The sequence below is a fragment of the Capricornis sumatraensis genome, chromosome 6, assembly GCF_032405125.1.
Source record: "Capricornis sumatraensis isolate serow.1 chromosome 6, serow.2, whole genome shotgun sequence".
Taxonomy (NCBI): Eukaryota; Metazoa; Chordata; class Mammalia; order Artiodactyla; family Bovidae; genus Capricornis; species Capricornis sumatraensis.
Window position 1 is genome coordinate 110407654 of NC_091074.1, and position 16996 is coordinate 110424649.

The 16996-nt window shown below is 40.7% G+C and overlaps 1 protein-coding gene across 1 annotated transcript in view; it reads right to left on the reverse strand.

Annotated features, from left to right (window-relative positions):
- Positions 1-16996, reverse strand: part of SUSD1 (sushi domain containing 1) — a 109369-nt gene that overhangs the window by 45124 nt on the left and 47249 nt on the right. The window contains exons 9-11 of the mRNA XM_068973655.1: positions 16363-16549; positions 6185-6294; positions 1053-1245 (exon numbers count right to left, since the gene is read on the reverse strand). Coding sequence (XP_068829756.1) covers positions 1053-1245; positions 6185-6294; positions 16363-16549 — 490 coding nt within the window. The remainder of the gene's footprint in view (positions 1-1052; positions 1246-6184; positions 6295-16362; positions 16550-16996) is intronic.

The window sequence follows — 16996 nt, forward strand, 5'->3', positions numbered from 1 at the left end:
AGAAGGACTTCCCTGGCAGTCCAGCAGTTAAGACTCAGCACTTCCAATGCAGTGGGTGCGGGTTTGAATCCCAGGGACAGAGAAGCCTAGTGGGCTGCCATCTATGGGGTTGCACAGAGTCGGACACGACTGAAGCGACTTAGCAGCAGCAGCGGGGAACTAAAGAGGCTGAAGGCCCTACAGGACGGCAAAAAAAAAAAACAACAGGAAATTAATTGTAGCAACATCAGCATCTCTCGCCACTAGGGAGAGCTGTGGAGTTGACGCAGCCGCTTCTATCGGAAAGGAAATCAACCCTGAATATTCATTGAAAGGACAGATCCTGAAGCTGAAGCTCCAATACTTTGGCCACCTGATGTGAAGAGTCGACTCACTGGAAAAGATTCTGATTCTGGGAAAGACTGAAGGCAGGAGGAGAAGGGGACAACAGAGGATGAGATGGTTGAATGGCATCACTGACTCAATGGACACAAGTTTGGGCAAGCTCCAGGAGAGAGTGAAGGACCGGGAAGCCTGGTGTGCTGCAGTCTATGGGGTCGCAAGAGTGACACAACTGAGCGGCTAAACAGCAACAACACAAGCCACAGGAGAAGGAGCCTAATCTGCTTTAGGCCACTGTTCTCTGTGTTGGGTTAATGTGCTTGTATGAGACCCAGTCAGGTGGCCTCCTTGTCCCTCCAATGCCCGACACAGTGGAGCTCACATTTCCAAACTCCTGGAAGTTGGTTCTAGTTGGCCATCATGTCTAAGTTTAGGTTTCAGCTGTCTTAAATTTGAGGCGAAAGATAGAAAGCCTTACACAATGCTCGATCCATTACCCCTAGAGATCCCTGAGTAAATCATTCAGTTCCTGGTCTGAGCCAGCACCCCTGTTGGGGAGGGAAGATTCAGAGACCTTGTACCCCAGACAAAACTGGCAGTTTGTTAGACCGAGAACCCAGGTCTCTTGCCTCCAAGACTAGCATTCTTTATGCTCCCCCATGTTGTGTAGTTCAATACACAGATTTAACTTGTTGTCTTAAGATCCCAAACAGAAAGACATCCCCACCTACCTGCTGGTGCGGTGGTTACTGTTGTTTGCACTGACAGCCACTCCGGAGATCCCAGTAGAGTGACATTCACCGTGTAGTCAGTTGCTGGATACAGATCTAAGCACACCACTGCCGTCTGTTCCCTCGTAGTAAAGTTAAACGATGTTGCATGATAAAAAGTATCCAGATACCGCCTTCGACCTAGAACTTTAAACTGTCATGAGATTAAAGGGATTAAAGAGATTAAAGAAAGGGATGCATTAAATTTGTTTGGCTTGCAGATACCTATACTACAAGCAAAATGGAAAGAAAGCAAGGAGCTTCCTTCTACTTATCCTCACCCACATAGAATTATTTTTAATACAACAGCAAGCTAAACTGGGTGACAACTTTACAAAGTTACCCTATCTAGCCTATGCAACCTCCCCCTCAACCAGCTATAAGACTAAGCTTAAAATGCATAACTACATCTCCGATTAACCAAATGTCAAGCTGCTGCTGCTGCTGCTGCTAAGTCGCTTCAGTCATGTCCGACTCTGTGCAACCCCATAAACGGCAGCCCACCAGGCTCCCCCGTCCCTGGGATTCTCCAGGCAAGAACACTGGAGTGGGTTGCCATTTCCTTCTCCAATGCATGAAAGTGAAAAGTGAAAGTGAAGTCGCTCAGTCGTGTCCGACTCTTAGCGACCCCGTGAACTGCAGCCTATCAGGCTCCTCCGTCCATGGGATTTTCCAGGCAAGAGCACTGGAGTGGGGTGCCATTGCCTTCTCCAAATGTCAAGCTAGTCTACAGTAATCCCTTGAGCCTACCCAGGTGAAGGAGATTGCACTAGAGTTACTGGGCAAAATCCTTTTCTTTTCATTCATAAGGAATCCATAGACAAGTCTCTAGAATAGACATTTTAAACTTTTATGAGGACATCCCCAAATTATCTGCCTTTGGAATGCATAACTGAGCAACTGAGCCATGGTACTTCACTTGAGCCTGCCTATTAGAGCTCTGGAAAAGAGTTTTCAGTATAAGGAGTCATCACACACAATGTTAACCCAATAATACTCTAGCCACCACCAACTCAAGATGTACATATAATATAGGGGCTTATAAAGGAAAAAAAAAACCATGTAAAAGTCCCAGATCATATGATCATCTAGTGCTTTAGCTGGATGTACATATTTTTAGAGTTTCCTTTGATGCTGGTGTCACTGACTCTTCCATCCTCTACCCTTCTTCATCACAGTCATTCTTCCACCTCACTCTGACACCTGGCTCATTGAGAGTTCCTCTCTCCCCCATAGAGGCAAGCATTCCTAGCATTCTCTTGGGTAACATGTAAGTCCTTATATAGATAAGCCATCAAAACTGGGTCTCAGAGTGCCTTGAGTTCACTGCTGTGAAGCTACTCCACTCCACCTGAGCTACCCATATCCACAGCCACATCCTAGACTGTGTCCTCCTCTGAGCTGCTCCACCAGGATCTCCCCATCACCTATTCTTCTGAACCACTTGCTCCCACTCTGATTGCTCTCAGGAAATCCCCTAAGACCTCCTCACTCAAAACTGTCTACTAATATTCTAACACCCCCACCCTCAGCTTCCCCCCCCATCTCAAAAAAAAAAAACTCATTGTTATATCACTTCTACCACTCTCCTTGCCTGACACCCTCAACACCCTTACCCCTTTGTTCTCAATGTCACCCATTCTTGACAACTGAAAGCACTCCGTCCATCCACGTTTGATTTCACCCACTTCTACATTTAGACTGCTGCCATCTGCTGGAGAAAAACCTCACAACTTTAGTCTGTCTCATTCTAAACTACTTGTATTTCAGTCTATAAACAAAAATTACTTTCTAGTTAACAAACTTGAAATCACACAATTTGAATAATTTTATAATATAGTCCTTTTACTTAACAACATATTATAAAATTTTTCTCTATTATTAAATAATCCTGCAAATGGATAGAGTGCCTGTTACTTGCCAGCCAGAGTATACAGTGTTGGGTATACAACAGTAAATAAGATACAGGTCCCAACCTCAAGGAACTCACAGGTAAGTATCCAGGCAAATAAAATACACAGGAATAAGTGTTACAACACATGAGGCTGGAGGAGTACCCGAGAGGGCCACCTGACCTTCCTCCTTAGGGATCAGGGAAGGCTTCCTCATCTTAATTGTGGACTGAAGGGGAAATTAGCATTAACCGAAATGGCAACCCACTCCAGTATTCTTGCCTTGAAAATCCCACGGACAGAGGAGCCTGGTAGACTACAGTCCATGGGGTCGCAAAGAGTCGGACACGACTGAAAAACTTCACTTTATGTGAGTTGGGGATGTGAAAAGTCAGGATAGGAAAAACAATTCAAAGAAGGGATGGCATTTGGGGGAAGAGGTCAGTGAAGGCCTCCCACCAGGGAGATGACCAAGCTGATCACTGAAGGACAAGCAGGAGTTAGCCAGGTACAATGCGGGAAAGAAGGGTTTTGCAGGTAGAGAGTCACATATGTGAAGACACAGTGCTAAAGGAGCACAGGAAGCTGGTAGGGGGTGGCGTACATGGCCCAGAGCTTAGAGAACAGACTAGCCCTAACTAAATCGACTCAGGAGTCTTGGGAGATGGAGACGGTCACGGAAGTCAAGACAATGGGTAAGACACCCAAAGACAGGTGCATTATGACAAGAGAACAGGGAAGGCGCAACCTTGGGGGAATCAAGTTCAAGGGACAGTCAGAAGAGAGATCTTGTAAAGGAGACTGAGAGGGCTCAGACCAACAGAGATAGAGAGACCATTTCAGTGGGAATACTGGTCCACAGCAGCAAATGCTGTCCAGCGGGAAGCAGAAAATATTTCGCGTCTGATAGTGTTCTATCCGATGAATGTATGATTATTTATTGGAACAAATCCCTATTAATGGGCATTTAAGTTGTTTTCAATTTCCCCTAATATACATAAAGCTTCAGAGGATAATTTAATCTTTCTGTGTATGTCTGCATAATAAATTATAGTATATGTCTGAAAATTTACTGATAGACCCTAACGAGTAACCATTCTGGAAAATCATGCCAATTTAAGTGCCCACAGCTGTGTGTAACAGGATTCACTCCAAGTTTATAGTAAGACTATGGTAACTCATGGTTTATATTTTTTTTGAGGCATAACACATGCTCATGTGTGTTTTGGCAGTAAGTATATTCTCTTTTGCAAACTCCCTTTGAATGTTCACTTCTTTCCAATGGATTCATTAAGAGTGTTTCACATGTTACTTAATCTTTGTCTGACATATTAAAAAAATAGTGATTTTTAAATTGAACTCTTTAATCACTTTAGTGTAGGCCATGAAGTAAGAATCATTTATCCTCTTAACCCAGCTGTTAACCAGTTGTCTCCAAACCATTTATTTCTGTATTCATTTGAAAAATCATCTTTATTTTATATTAAATTACTTAGATACCTGAATATATTTCTAGATTCAGTGCTCTTTCCAGTATAAAAATTTGAATATTTCACTCACCTGTTTATCCTTCAGTGCCTCCACATAGACATCAAAATAAGATCCAAGCTCAAAAGTACAGGATACAAGGATGATCAGGCCACTACTCAGATTTTTGTCTCATTTCTTCCCATCTCCCTTGTTTTCTCTGTTCCTCCAAAAAGCCACGTTCTCGATTATCCAATAAGCTACTCTACGTGCCCATGGTGCCCTTTTTCCACCTCACCCAACATCTTTCGTCTGGTGAATTCCTACTTACTGTCTATGACTCGGCATCATTTCTGATTCTTGTTAAAAGAAAACTGTACCTGAACATAATCTCCTATTTCATTTATTTACTTTTTATCAAAACTCTCATGATACCAAATTGTAGTTGTCTGTTTACATGTATGCTTATATTAATTCGGATCAGAACTTCCAGGTCCTAACACATGATATTCTTCTGGCAAACGGCTGATGAATTAATTCTAATTTAATACTTAGTCTACGCTCTGCCAGATGATTTGCTAGGCACTAAACTCTATGAATGTGAGATTTGGACTACAAAGAAAGCTGAGTGCTTAAGAATTGATGCTTTTGAACTGTGGTGTTGGAGAAGACCCTTGGACTGCAAAGAGATCCAACCAGTCCATCCTAAAGGAAATCAGTCTTGAATATTCATTGGAAGGACTGATGCTGAAGCTGAAACTCCAATATTTGGCTACCTCATGTGAAGAACTGACTCCCTGGAAAAGACCCTGATGCTGGGAAGGATTGAGGGCGGGAGGAGAAGGGGATGACAAAGATGATATGGTTGGATGGCATCACCAACTCAATGGACATGAGTTTGAGTAGGCTCTGGGAGTTGGTGATAGACAGGGAGGCCTGGCATGCTGCAGTCCATGGGGTCTCAAAGAATCGGACACGACTGAGCGATTCAACTGAACTGAACTGAACTGAACTGAACTGAACAAAATTAGAAAGTTCCAAGCAGCTAACTGGAGAATTTCTCTGAATATAAGGCCATCTAAGTGTAGATACTCTTTCTTCCCAATAAATAGAAAAGGTAAATGAGGTATGAATGTCACTTTTTTTTTACAAATTAATTTTTAAAGTACTAGGAACTCTGTTATGCTGTATGAGAATTTGGATTGAGTGAATGCAACAGGACAGAATGAATGCAGTGGGGTAGAATGAAGATCAGTCTGAGGCAAATTTGCAAAATTTGCCTGAACTGAATTGAAACTGACACAAAAATAACAAATCTCAGTTCCTACCTGATTACACTCACAATTTCACTTGAGATTTGTAATGTTTATAAATTCAAGTTAAATGAGAAACAACAGCCCTGCAAGAAGTTTCTTAAAAACTGACATCCATGTATGAATTTGATGACAAAACCAGCGGCAACTAATATGCCAAAATATTAATAAAATATAATATATATGAAATATCAGAGAAAAGGATAGCAAATCATTAAAATTAAAAATATATATATATAGTATCTTCCTTCAATCTAGTCCCTCACTTGCAGCTGTCTTGCATCCATCTCTAGAAACAAAAATTAAACAATCTAGAAGTTCATTCCATTAGTGTGTTTAAATACTCTGGATCCCGACTTGGAGAGCACCCAAATATTTAAGTGACACAATTTATTAAGAATAGCTTAAGAGATCTTCTTACTTGATACACTTGTTCTGATCCAACTTTCCTAGAATGCCTGTTCAATTTCAAGCAAACTTCATTAAATATTGAAATATTGAAAATCCCATCATCTTCTAAGAGATCATCACCTGAAAGATAAGAAAGAACACAGGGAAATGTTGCTAGCCAAACACACCACGATGAAGGACAGTGGCAACTCCAAGAGCCAACAGAATGTGTAAGGGCAGAAGCATCAAACCTGGCTCCAGGTTCTGGCTCTACAGCTTCTTAATTGCATGACCTTAGCTAAGTCACTTAACCCCTCTGACCCTCAATTTCCTTATTTGTGGAATCAAGCAATCCATGTTGCTTTTCTTATATCACAAGCACAAATAATGTATATATATTTTAAAACGGTTGTAGGACTTCCCTTGTGCCTCAGTGGTCAAGAATACACCTACCAACGTAGGGGATGTGGGTTCGATCCCTGGTCCGGGAAGATTCTGCATGCTGCTAAGCCTGGGTGCCACAACTGCTGAGCCGGGATACCCTAGAGTCTGTGCTCGGCAACAAGAGAACTCAGTGCAATGAGAAGCTGAAGACTGAAACTAGAAAGTAGCCCCCACTCACCGCAACTAGAGAGAGCCCTGCGTGCAGCAACGAGGACCCAGAGCAGTCAAAAATCCATAAAAAAGAATAAAATATATAAAGCTATTGTTAACCCATAAAGGTGTGAGATTTTAGAAAGCTAATCCTATCCTTTGGATTGTCCCATAAGTAAAACGTCATGAAGGTAACTATCTCAACAGGCAGAAAGTCTGAGAATAAGGAGAAAGCTGAATAAAAGTCAAAGGTCAGGGATTAGAACTCTTAAAGCAAATGTTTCTTAGAGCAGATGATCAGAAAGTAGATGACCAGGCAAGATGTGTGTTCTCAGCAGACAGTATTTCCAGGGCTCCTTAGATGAGGGCTAATGCAGTAAAATAATCAAGAAGCAGATGCATTTCCATCACTGTACAGAAGAAAAGTAATTTCATACCTCCTGCAGCCTAATTCATTTCTTCGATGTTCTATTTTCTTAAGGCAGTTAAAACAATAACAACAAAAAAGAAGTTTGTTAAGACCCCCACAGAGAGTCTAGTAATACCAAGGCTAATTTTCAAGAAAAAGCAGATTTCCAACAAACAAGTCTGGACATTTTCTACAAATGTGAAAAAGTTTCAATGTTAGCAGAGAGAAGCTTTTTATAACAACCTTTCAGGTGTATTTCTCCCACTGGAGTCTTTGCTACCTAAGAAGAAATAATGATAACAATAAACTTTTGTCTTCAAAATCAGAATTGTCCATTTTACATTTTAAATATCACTGACATAGGCAGCACCAGGCAATCAGCTCGGAGAAAGTAGTCTTGGCTAGCTCTTATTAGAAGATGTAAAAATATGGTGATGGGAAAGAATTTGAAGACCTATCACAAGTGCTCTCCGATACCTTCACAACTTTCATTTTCAGGATTGCATAAGGATCCCAGAAACAAAAATTGCTCCATGTATGCATGTGGTTTTGAGGCATGTCAAGTATACCTATGTGAGCAATACCACATATAGCATATGTCTGTACGCAAACAGAACATAAAGCAGAAGTGTTGTCTGCAGAGTTCCTGTCTCAGTATGATTTTCCCACTTATAGCCCTTATGGTCTGAGAACAAAGGCATCTGGTTCCCACTTCCCACCCCCAACCCTGACAGAAGTGATGGAGAACAGTAAAAATGGGTCAACTTGCATCTGGGCTAGAAAGAAGGGTTGACTGCCATCTATAAGGCAGAAACATGAAGATATTTCTACAAAGTGCAATGTGGAAGAAACTAGGCAAAGGAAAAAAAAGGCTGAGAGCTCTGTGCAATATGCTTTCCAAGCAAAGGAGCAGGGTCCCAAAATCTCAAAGGAAGGAACAGGGCGGACTGGTGCCCAGAGAGTTGGGGGCCGGAAGCAAGGACTGGTCACAGGACTGCTCCGTCTGGAGCCCCTTAGCCTGAAGGCTCCCAATCCTAAATGCCCATCAGCAGATCTAAAGGAGAGCTTGGACATCGGTGGGTTTTTTTTCTTCTTTTCTTTTTTTAACTCACCAGGCAATTCTGATAAGCACCCAGGGTTACATACACTGTTTGTTCTCACTGTTTCTACTTCTAATAATAATAGTCTCTTGTTAGCACAATGGAGATCATTAACAGAGAAGGACTTCTAAGTGGACGCCTGGGGATCTGGAGGTTCCATTTGACAGAGAGCTGTGGTTGGCAAAAGGGGAGACTTGTTCCTTCCAGCCCCTGTAGGCAAAGGTCCACATGAAGCCAGGTGATGCTGAGCTGACGCAAGAGCTACAGTTCTACTGATCCAAGATAGCCAAGTGTTCAATCAGGGCAGGAGGCTTTCTTGCAGCTGCTCCTCAAAGGACACTGGATCATCCAACCAGCAGTAAATCTTTCAAGATGAGATCTGAGATAAGCATATCAATGTTATGCAAGAAAAAGTAAGACCAAAGGGAATGCCATCCCTTTTATTATGAAGGGAATATCAATGCTAAATAAAACTTTAAAAAACATATTTATTTATTTATGTATTTGACTGCCTCGGATCTAAGTTGCAGCATGCGAGATCTTTGTTCTCACAGATCTTTTCACTGGGATGCACGAATTGTCTAGTTGTGGCTCATGGGTTTCAGCATTTGTGGCTCATGGGCTTAGTTACCCTGTGGCTTGTGGGATCTTAGTTCCCCTATCAGGGATCGAACTTGCATCCTCCACGTGGCAAGGTGAACTCTTTACCACTGGACCACCAGGGAAGTCCCTAAATAAAACTTCTCCTTCCAAGGGTAAGTAATCATAATCAAGAAAGGGGGAGCCTAAGAAATGATTCTACAAAGAAGAAGAGGGAGATCAAGCCTTGAAAGCAAAGAATGAACACTGCTGAAAAAATATTGAGCAAAATAACAGCAAAACTCAGCAACATCTGTTTCGTACACTCAGTAAAAAATTTTAAAGATGTATTCAAACAGATAAAGGATGAGATGGTAGAAGAATGTGATAGCAGAGAGGAAATTGGTTGAGAGAGGCAGAAATAAAAGAGGAACTAGAAGAGACAAAAACAAAAAACAAAAGGAAATGAAAGTGCAACAAGAGAATTTAAAGTGCATCAGAAATGTCAATTCATAGATGCATAAATGCATCTAGAGAACAGACTTACTACACACTCACAGAAGGCCGAGGACAAAGGCATGGATGTAAGGAAAGAGAGAGAGAATGGAAGACCAATGCAGGAATTCTACATAGGAGTATTTGAAGTGCAAAAATAAATGTCAACCACAAATCGGCGCTTGCCATGGTTGGCCGTCATCTATCTCTACAAAGATTAAACTATGTGCTGCTGCAGCAGCTGAACTCCAATACCCGCTGAAGGAGTTCAGAGTGGAGAGCAGAAATGAGGCACTCTGTGCTCCTGGAAAAAAAAAAACAAGGCAAAATGGCTGTCTGGGGAGGCCTTACAAATAGCTGTGAAAAGAAGAGAGGCGAAAAGCAAAGGAGAAAAGGAAAGATATAAGCATCTGAATGCAGAGTTCCAAAGAATAGCAAGAAGAGATAAGAAAGCCTTCTTCAGCAATCAATGCAAAGAAATCGAGGAAAACAACAGAATGGGGAAGACAAAAGATCTCTTCAAGAAAATTAGAGATACCAAGGGAACATTTCATGCAAAGATGGGCTCGATAAAGGATAAAAATGGTATGGACCTAACAGAAGCAGAAGATATTAAGAAGAGGTGGCAAGAATACATGGAAGAACTGTACAAAAAAGATCTTCATGACCCAGATAATCATGATGATGTGATCACTAATCTCGAGCCAGACATCTTGGAATGTGAAGTCAAGTGGGCCTTAGAAAGCATCACTACGAACAAAGCTAGTGGAGGTGATGGAATTCCAGTGGAGCTATTTCAAATCCTGAAAGATGATGCTGTGAAAGTGCTGCACTCAATATGCCAGCAAATTTGGAAAACTCAGCAGTGGCCACAGGACTGGAAAAGGTCAGTTTTCATTCCAATCCCAAAGAAAGGCAATGCAAAAGAATGCTCAAACTACCGCACAATTGCACTCATCTCACATGCTAGTAAAGTAATGCTCAAAATTCTCCAAGCCAGGCTTCAGCAATATGTGAACCGTGAACTTCCTGATGTTCAAGCTGGTTTTAGAAAAGGCAGAAGAACCAGAGATCAAATTGCCAACATCCACTGGATCACGGAAAAAGCAAGAGAGTTCCAGAAAAACATCTCTTTCTGCTTTATTGTCTATGCCAAAGCCTTTGACTGTGTGGATCACAATAAACTGTGGACAATTCTGAAAGAGATGGGAATACCAGACCACCTAACCTGCCTCTTGAGAAATCTGTATGCAGATCAGGAAGCAACAGTTCGAACTGGACATGGAACAACAGACTGGTTCCAAATAGGAAAAGGAGTACATCAAGGCTGTATATTGTCACCCTGCTTATTTGACTTCTATGCAGAGTACATCATGAGAAACGCTGGGCTGGAAGAAGCACAAGCTGGAATCAAGATTGCCGGGAGAAATATCAATAATCTCAGATATGCAGATGACACCGCCCTTATGGCAGAAAGTGAAGAGGAGCTTAAGAGCCTCCTGATGAAAGTGAAAGAGGAGAGCGAAAAAGTTGGCTTAAAGCTCAACATTCAGAAAACGAAGATCATGGCATCCGGTCCCATCACTTCATGGGAAATAGATGGGGAAACAGTGACATGACTTTATTTTGGGGGGCTCCAAAATCACTGCAGATGGTGATTGCAGCCATGAAACTAAAAGACGCTTACTCCTTGGAAGAAAAGTTATGACCAACCTAGATAGCATATTCAAAAGCAGAGACATTACTTTGCCGACTAAGGTCCATCTAGTCAAGGCTATGGTTTTTCCTATGGTCCATGTACGGATGTGAGAGTTGGACTGTGAAAAAGGCTGAGCGCCGAAGAATTAATGCTTTTGAAGTGTGGTGTTGGAGAAGACTCTTGAGAGTCCCTTGGACTGCAAGGAGATCCAACCAGTCCATTCTGAAGGAGATCAGCCCTGGGATTTCTTTGGAAGGAATGATGCTAAAGCTGAAACTCCAGTACTTTGGCCACCTCCTGCGAAGAGTTGACTCATTGGAAAAGACTCTGATGCTGGGAGGGATTGGGGGCTGGAGGAGAAGGGGACGACAGAGGATGAGATGGCTGGATGGCATCACTGACTCGATGGACGTGAGTCTGAGTGAACTCTGGGAGATGGTGATGGACAGGGAGGCCTGGCGTGCTGTGATTCATGGGGTCGCAAAGAGTCGGACACGACTGAGCGACTGAACTGAACTGTGCTCCTGGAAGACTGGCAGGACAGGTCTTCAGATAGCTAGATATTCTCAGGAGCTGATTTTATGAGCCCAATTCTTGTATCTCTTCATATCTAGAAAACCCCTAAAATCCTTCTTGGTGAAGATTGTTTCTTGTGACTAGCAGAAGCTTCACGAGACAAGCAGAAATTTTCTACCAAAAAATCTGTACTTGATTCCCCCTTTATCAAAATCACATATATAGTGTCCTTTACCCCTATGTCTTTGGAACAGTTTCTCAGAGCTATCTGAGGTGCTCTCTCCCAAGCAGCAGTCCTCATACTGCCCCAAATAAAACTTAACTCTCATCTATCACACTGTGCATATTTTTTTAAGCTGACACAAACTAACAAAAACAAGACTCAGAGATTTAATGAAAGAAAATATTCTTAATGTGTAGATAGACCTAAATGTGAAGATCCAAAAACTCACAGGGTACTAGGAAAATTGTGAAAAACATTAACATGTATATAACCATGGCTGAAACTTCATGAAAGAAAAGATTTCTGTCTCATTCACTACTGAATTCCCAATGCCCAGAACTGTCAAACACATAGTAAGTGGTCAATAAGCATTTACCACATGCATGAGTAAGTGATTAAAGTCTGGAACTTCACATATAAAGAAAACTATGATACCCAGCATGAAAAAGATCAGATTGTCTATGTGGGATTGAAAAAAAAAAAATCACACCTTCAAATTCCTCTTTCAAAACTTTAAATTCCCAAAGCCAATGTGAAACGCCTCCAGGATTCTGACAACAAAGGTTTTGTCCAATAATTTTATCTTCAATCAAGCTCCCATTCACTTGTGAAGACAACAAAATGAGGTTCTCTGATAACCCTGGGCTCAGAAAGTATCCCATTCCTCAGTAAGAAGATAGAAATCACGATGCAGAAAGAGAAATAAAAATAGAGGAAAACAGAAAAACTTTGGTATGAAAGAACCGCTAGTAAGCACCAAAACTATGAAAACATACAGCTGTTTATATAATTGTTATAAATATTGCTATAAGTTTATATAAAAATGAATTCTTGAAAGATGTAGTGCATGTTAAAAATTATTAAAAATAAGAAGCTGGCAATAAAAAGCTGTATTAAGCCAGTAGCAAAAGGAAAGCAAAAGGGGAAGGAATAAAAGGAAGTAAAAAATGCTAACTTCCTTGTCTTTTTTTGGGGGGAGAAGTCGACATGATTCCAGTCTCCACACTGGTAATAAGAGAAATACACATTCAAATAGGATTTTTTTGTTTTTGTTTTTTAATGTGTAGTACTGAATAAAAGCAAGATCTCTACTGTCTGAATCACTGAGAAAAGAACATTTGTGCAGCAAATAGAGTATACACCAGACATAGCAACAAAGCATTAAAAAGAGAAAAAATTAAGATGACAGAAGAAAGGAAAATCATATCACAAACACCACTGTGTAAATTGATTAACTCTATTTTTCTCACAAACGTTTGCAACGTATGCTATCTCCTCAAGTACATCCATAGCGATATTATCCAGACAGATTTTAAGAACAAAAGTGGGCCAAGGCATATCATGCAAGCAGAGCACAAAGAAGTCAAGAAAATCAGGGCAAAAAAATTATTAAATAGGCTAAAGTGAGCCACTTGTTAATAGTGCAAGTTAGAATCTACAATTAAGACATCAATCATGAACATAAATATCATAACATCAAAATGTGTGAAACAAACTATCAGAATGTATGGCAACCTGAGAAGAATGGCAATCAGAATAAGCAAAAAATAATAACAACAACAAAAACAGAAGTCCTGAAAAACCTTACCACTGAAGTTGATTTAAGACTAAATCTTACCTTATTTACAAGCAAACACTACACTTAGTATTGCAAAACTTTGCCAAACAGTAAATCCCAAGAAAATGTCAACAAATCTCCCCCAAAGAATACTAAAATTGAAAAAAAACTAGAAATCAACAGCAAAGTGTAAATGTTGAGAATATTTTAAACCTACCACTTGATAGCATACATAATTAATCTTTCAATCAATGGGGAAATCAAAATACCAAGTCTATAATGCTTTGAAAGTAAAAATAAAGGGAACATATATTAACACCCTCATAAATAATTCTTCCATCAAGGGAAAATCAGAATAGTAATTACACTGTGTCTTGAAAGTAAAAATAAAGAGAATATGTATAAATGCCTAAGGAATTCCACCAAAGATCAAATCCAGAAGGGAGAAAGAAGAACTGAAATCTTTTATCATCAAACAGAAAATAATGGAAATAAGTTGAAGTATGCAATTAACTCAAGAATTTAGTAATAGAACAATATAACCAACTTAAGAGAATCAGGGAGAAGGAAATTTTAAAATGAGAGAAATTAATGAGATAAAAAATAATTTTAAAAACCAAAGAGATTATTCTTCAGGGAAAAGAATAGTAATGAAACACACAACCCAAGCTAAGCAAATCAAGTGTTAAAAAGAAAGAAACACAACAGTAGGAAAAAAAATAACCTGGGGATATATAATGTATAACTCCAGAGGAGACTACAAATATTCCATTTGACATTCTCCCAATATAGCATGTGAATGTATGGCAAAAACCACCACAATACTGTAAAGTAATTAGCCTCCAATTAAAATTTTTTTATTTTAAAAAATTAAAAATAAATAGATAAAAAAATAAAATCACTAAATGGACATTTTCTAGGAAAGTATAAATTATAAAAATTGACTCAAGAAAATGTAAGAAATACAAACAAATCCCCAAAACCATAGAAGAAATTGACAGTCATTAAAGAATTATCTCCCAAAGGGATGAAACTTTTAAATGATATTATGAGCAAATGTGTCCAGCTTTAAAGAAAGGGGATAATCCCGAAGTGATATAAACTTTTCCAGGGTATAAAAATATGGAAAGCTTCCCAATTCATTTAAAGAGAACTGGCATAACACTAATCATGAAATCGGATGGCTAAACGTGCAGGATCCAGATGAGCAGAATGACAAATTTTCACATGAAGGCATAAATAAACAGGAAGGACAAAACCTGAGTAGATATGGAGAAAATGTAGAAATGTACCTTGTACCCAGTTGGGATAATTCAATATAAAGCCCAATCCTCACTAGATTAACTTGCAAATTTAATCTAGTTCCACTTAAAATTTCAGACAGAAGGAGGTCTGGAGACATTAACAGACTCAGCCAGGGTCATCCAACTCTTAAGCAGCAGAGTTAAGATGTAAATCCAGGTCTGTCTGAACCCAAAGACCATGCTGGCCTCAGCTGAAATTAACTTGAAAAGGTTGAAGAGGATGTTAGTAAAAACAGCGGACAATGAACAGCAATCTGTCATTGCCTGAACAGGGACAGATGAGTTTGGAGTCCTAGGATGATCTTTTCATTCCTAATAAATCTACAGTAGTTTATTGTTAACTCTGAACAATTTTCTCTAATTAGTTACCATATTAAGTTGACAATATCTTTCCCTAGCATAGTCTTTACTTAGAAATAAATCATTTTATTTCTATACAAGTACCCTGAGACTTATTTTGTATAATTTCATAGTCTGAATGATATTGTAAAGACTAGCACACTTTTCATTTATTTCTGCCACATCCGTGTTACTTCCCAGTTCCTAGCAGCAGCAATACCTAAAGGTTGAGTTTTCTTAAATTCAATTCAGTCACTCAGTCATGTCTGACTCTGAGCCAGGCCTGCCTGTCCATCACCAACTCCCGGAGCTTGCTCAGACTCATGTCCATTGAGTCGGTGATGCCATCCAACCATCTCATCCTCTGTCATCCCCTTCTCCTCCTGCCTTCAATCTTTCCCAACATCAGGGTCTTTTCCAATGAGTTAGTTCTTCACATCAGGTGGCCAAAGCATTGGAGGTTCAGCTTCACCATCAGTCCTTTTAATGAATATTCAGGACTGATTTCCTTTACGATTGACTGGTTGGATTTCCTTGCAGTCCAAGGGACTCTCAAGAGTCTTCTCCAACACCACAGTTCAAAAGCATCAATTCTTCAGCACTCAGCTTCCTTTATGGTCCAACTTAAATAGGTTTCCTTAAACAGGACATTAAATAGCTAGCTGAGAACTACCTCAACTCATACAAGACCCTAAATGACACCAATGGCTTCTCAAGGTTTGCTTTTAAAGAATTTAATTAATTTTGACATCCCACAACCAAAGTGCTGAAAAAAACTTATTGTAATTGTCATGATGATATAAAAATCCAGATGATATCTATGTGCCTTAGTGTTTATTACAACTTCCTGAGGCTCCTTCCTGTCCAATCTGCTTTCCAACCAACTTCTACCCTCCTGCATCCTAGGGCTGCCTCCTCCTCTCCACCTGCTCACCCTCACTTTGAATCCCCACCCCTAATCAGTCCTGGGGTCACTTCTCATCCTAGATGTACAGCTCCTGGGTCAGCCTCCCTGACTCCTCCTTTGTCATGGGCAAGAGTAAGAAATGGCTTTTGAGTTTCCCACCAAAGATAAGCCAGATGGCTAACCGCTATTGCCTTGGACAATTGAAACAGTGCATCATTGCCTACTGCTATCTTTTAAATGCCTTCTTGCTACCTTCCACGTCAACTAGAGGACCCAGGTAAGAATCCCATTCACTCTGGCATCCTTAGGACAGGAATCTCTCCTACTAGCCCTGCTCTGGTTCTGACCGCTGGAGTAATTAACCTCTTGGCTGCAAATCTTATAAAGTAACTGTGAACTCTCCTGACCTGTGGATTCTGAAGCACGTTTCCCCACATCCTGTGCTTAGCATTCTCTAGCAGGAAATGAGACTTCACCTCCACCTACCAGCTGTCTGGAACTCAATGACGGCTGGCACGGAGCGTCGGGGAGGGGCTGTAGAAATGTTCACGGTATAGTTGGTGCCCTGGTACAGGTCTAGGCACACTTCTGGGGTCCTGCTCTCTGTGGTCAAATTAACTGTCTCCTCATGAACTGATTCCAGGGGGTCCAACCGCTGTCCTTTTATGTGTATCTTTGTGAGGGGAAAAGACAAGAGAACCCATCGTGACTTCACTGAAAACAACCAGGAGAGATTTTGTAGTGCTGGAACCTACTCTCTTACCACTCCCTTTTATACTGACTGCTCACCCTGGGGCAGACAAACAGGGCAAACCTCTGCTATCAGGTATCTGATGATGCAATCTGATCAGCCCGGTAACCCAGAAACCCTGAGAAGTGACATAAAATGGGGCGTTTCTCTAAGCAGTGCTATCCTGCACTCAGATGACCAGTGATCAATGGAGGCAGTCACAGCCCAAGACCTGCTCGCTGCATCCTGTCACCCAGGCAGCAGATGCTTCTAGGCTTGCTCTGGGGGAGTGAAACTCAAGAGCTTGGAAACAAGCAATCATGATGATGCCAAATATAAATACACCCCCCACGCATACACCCTGGAGGATGACAAACACATTAAACACCA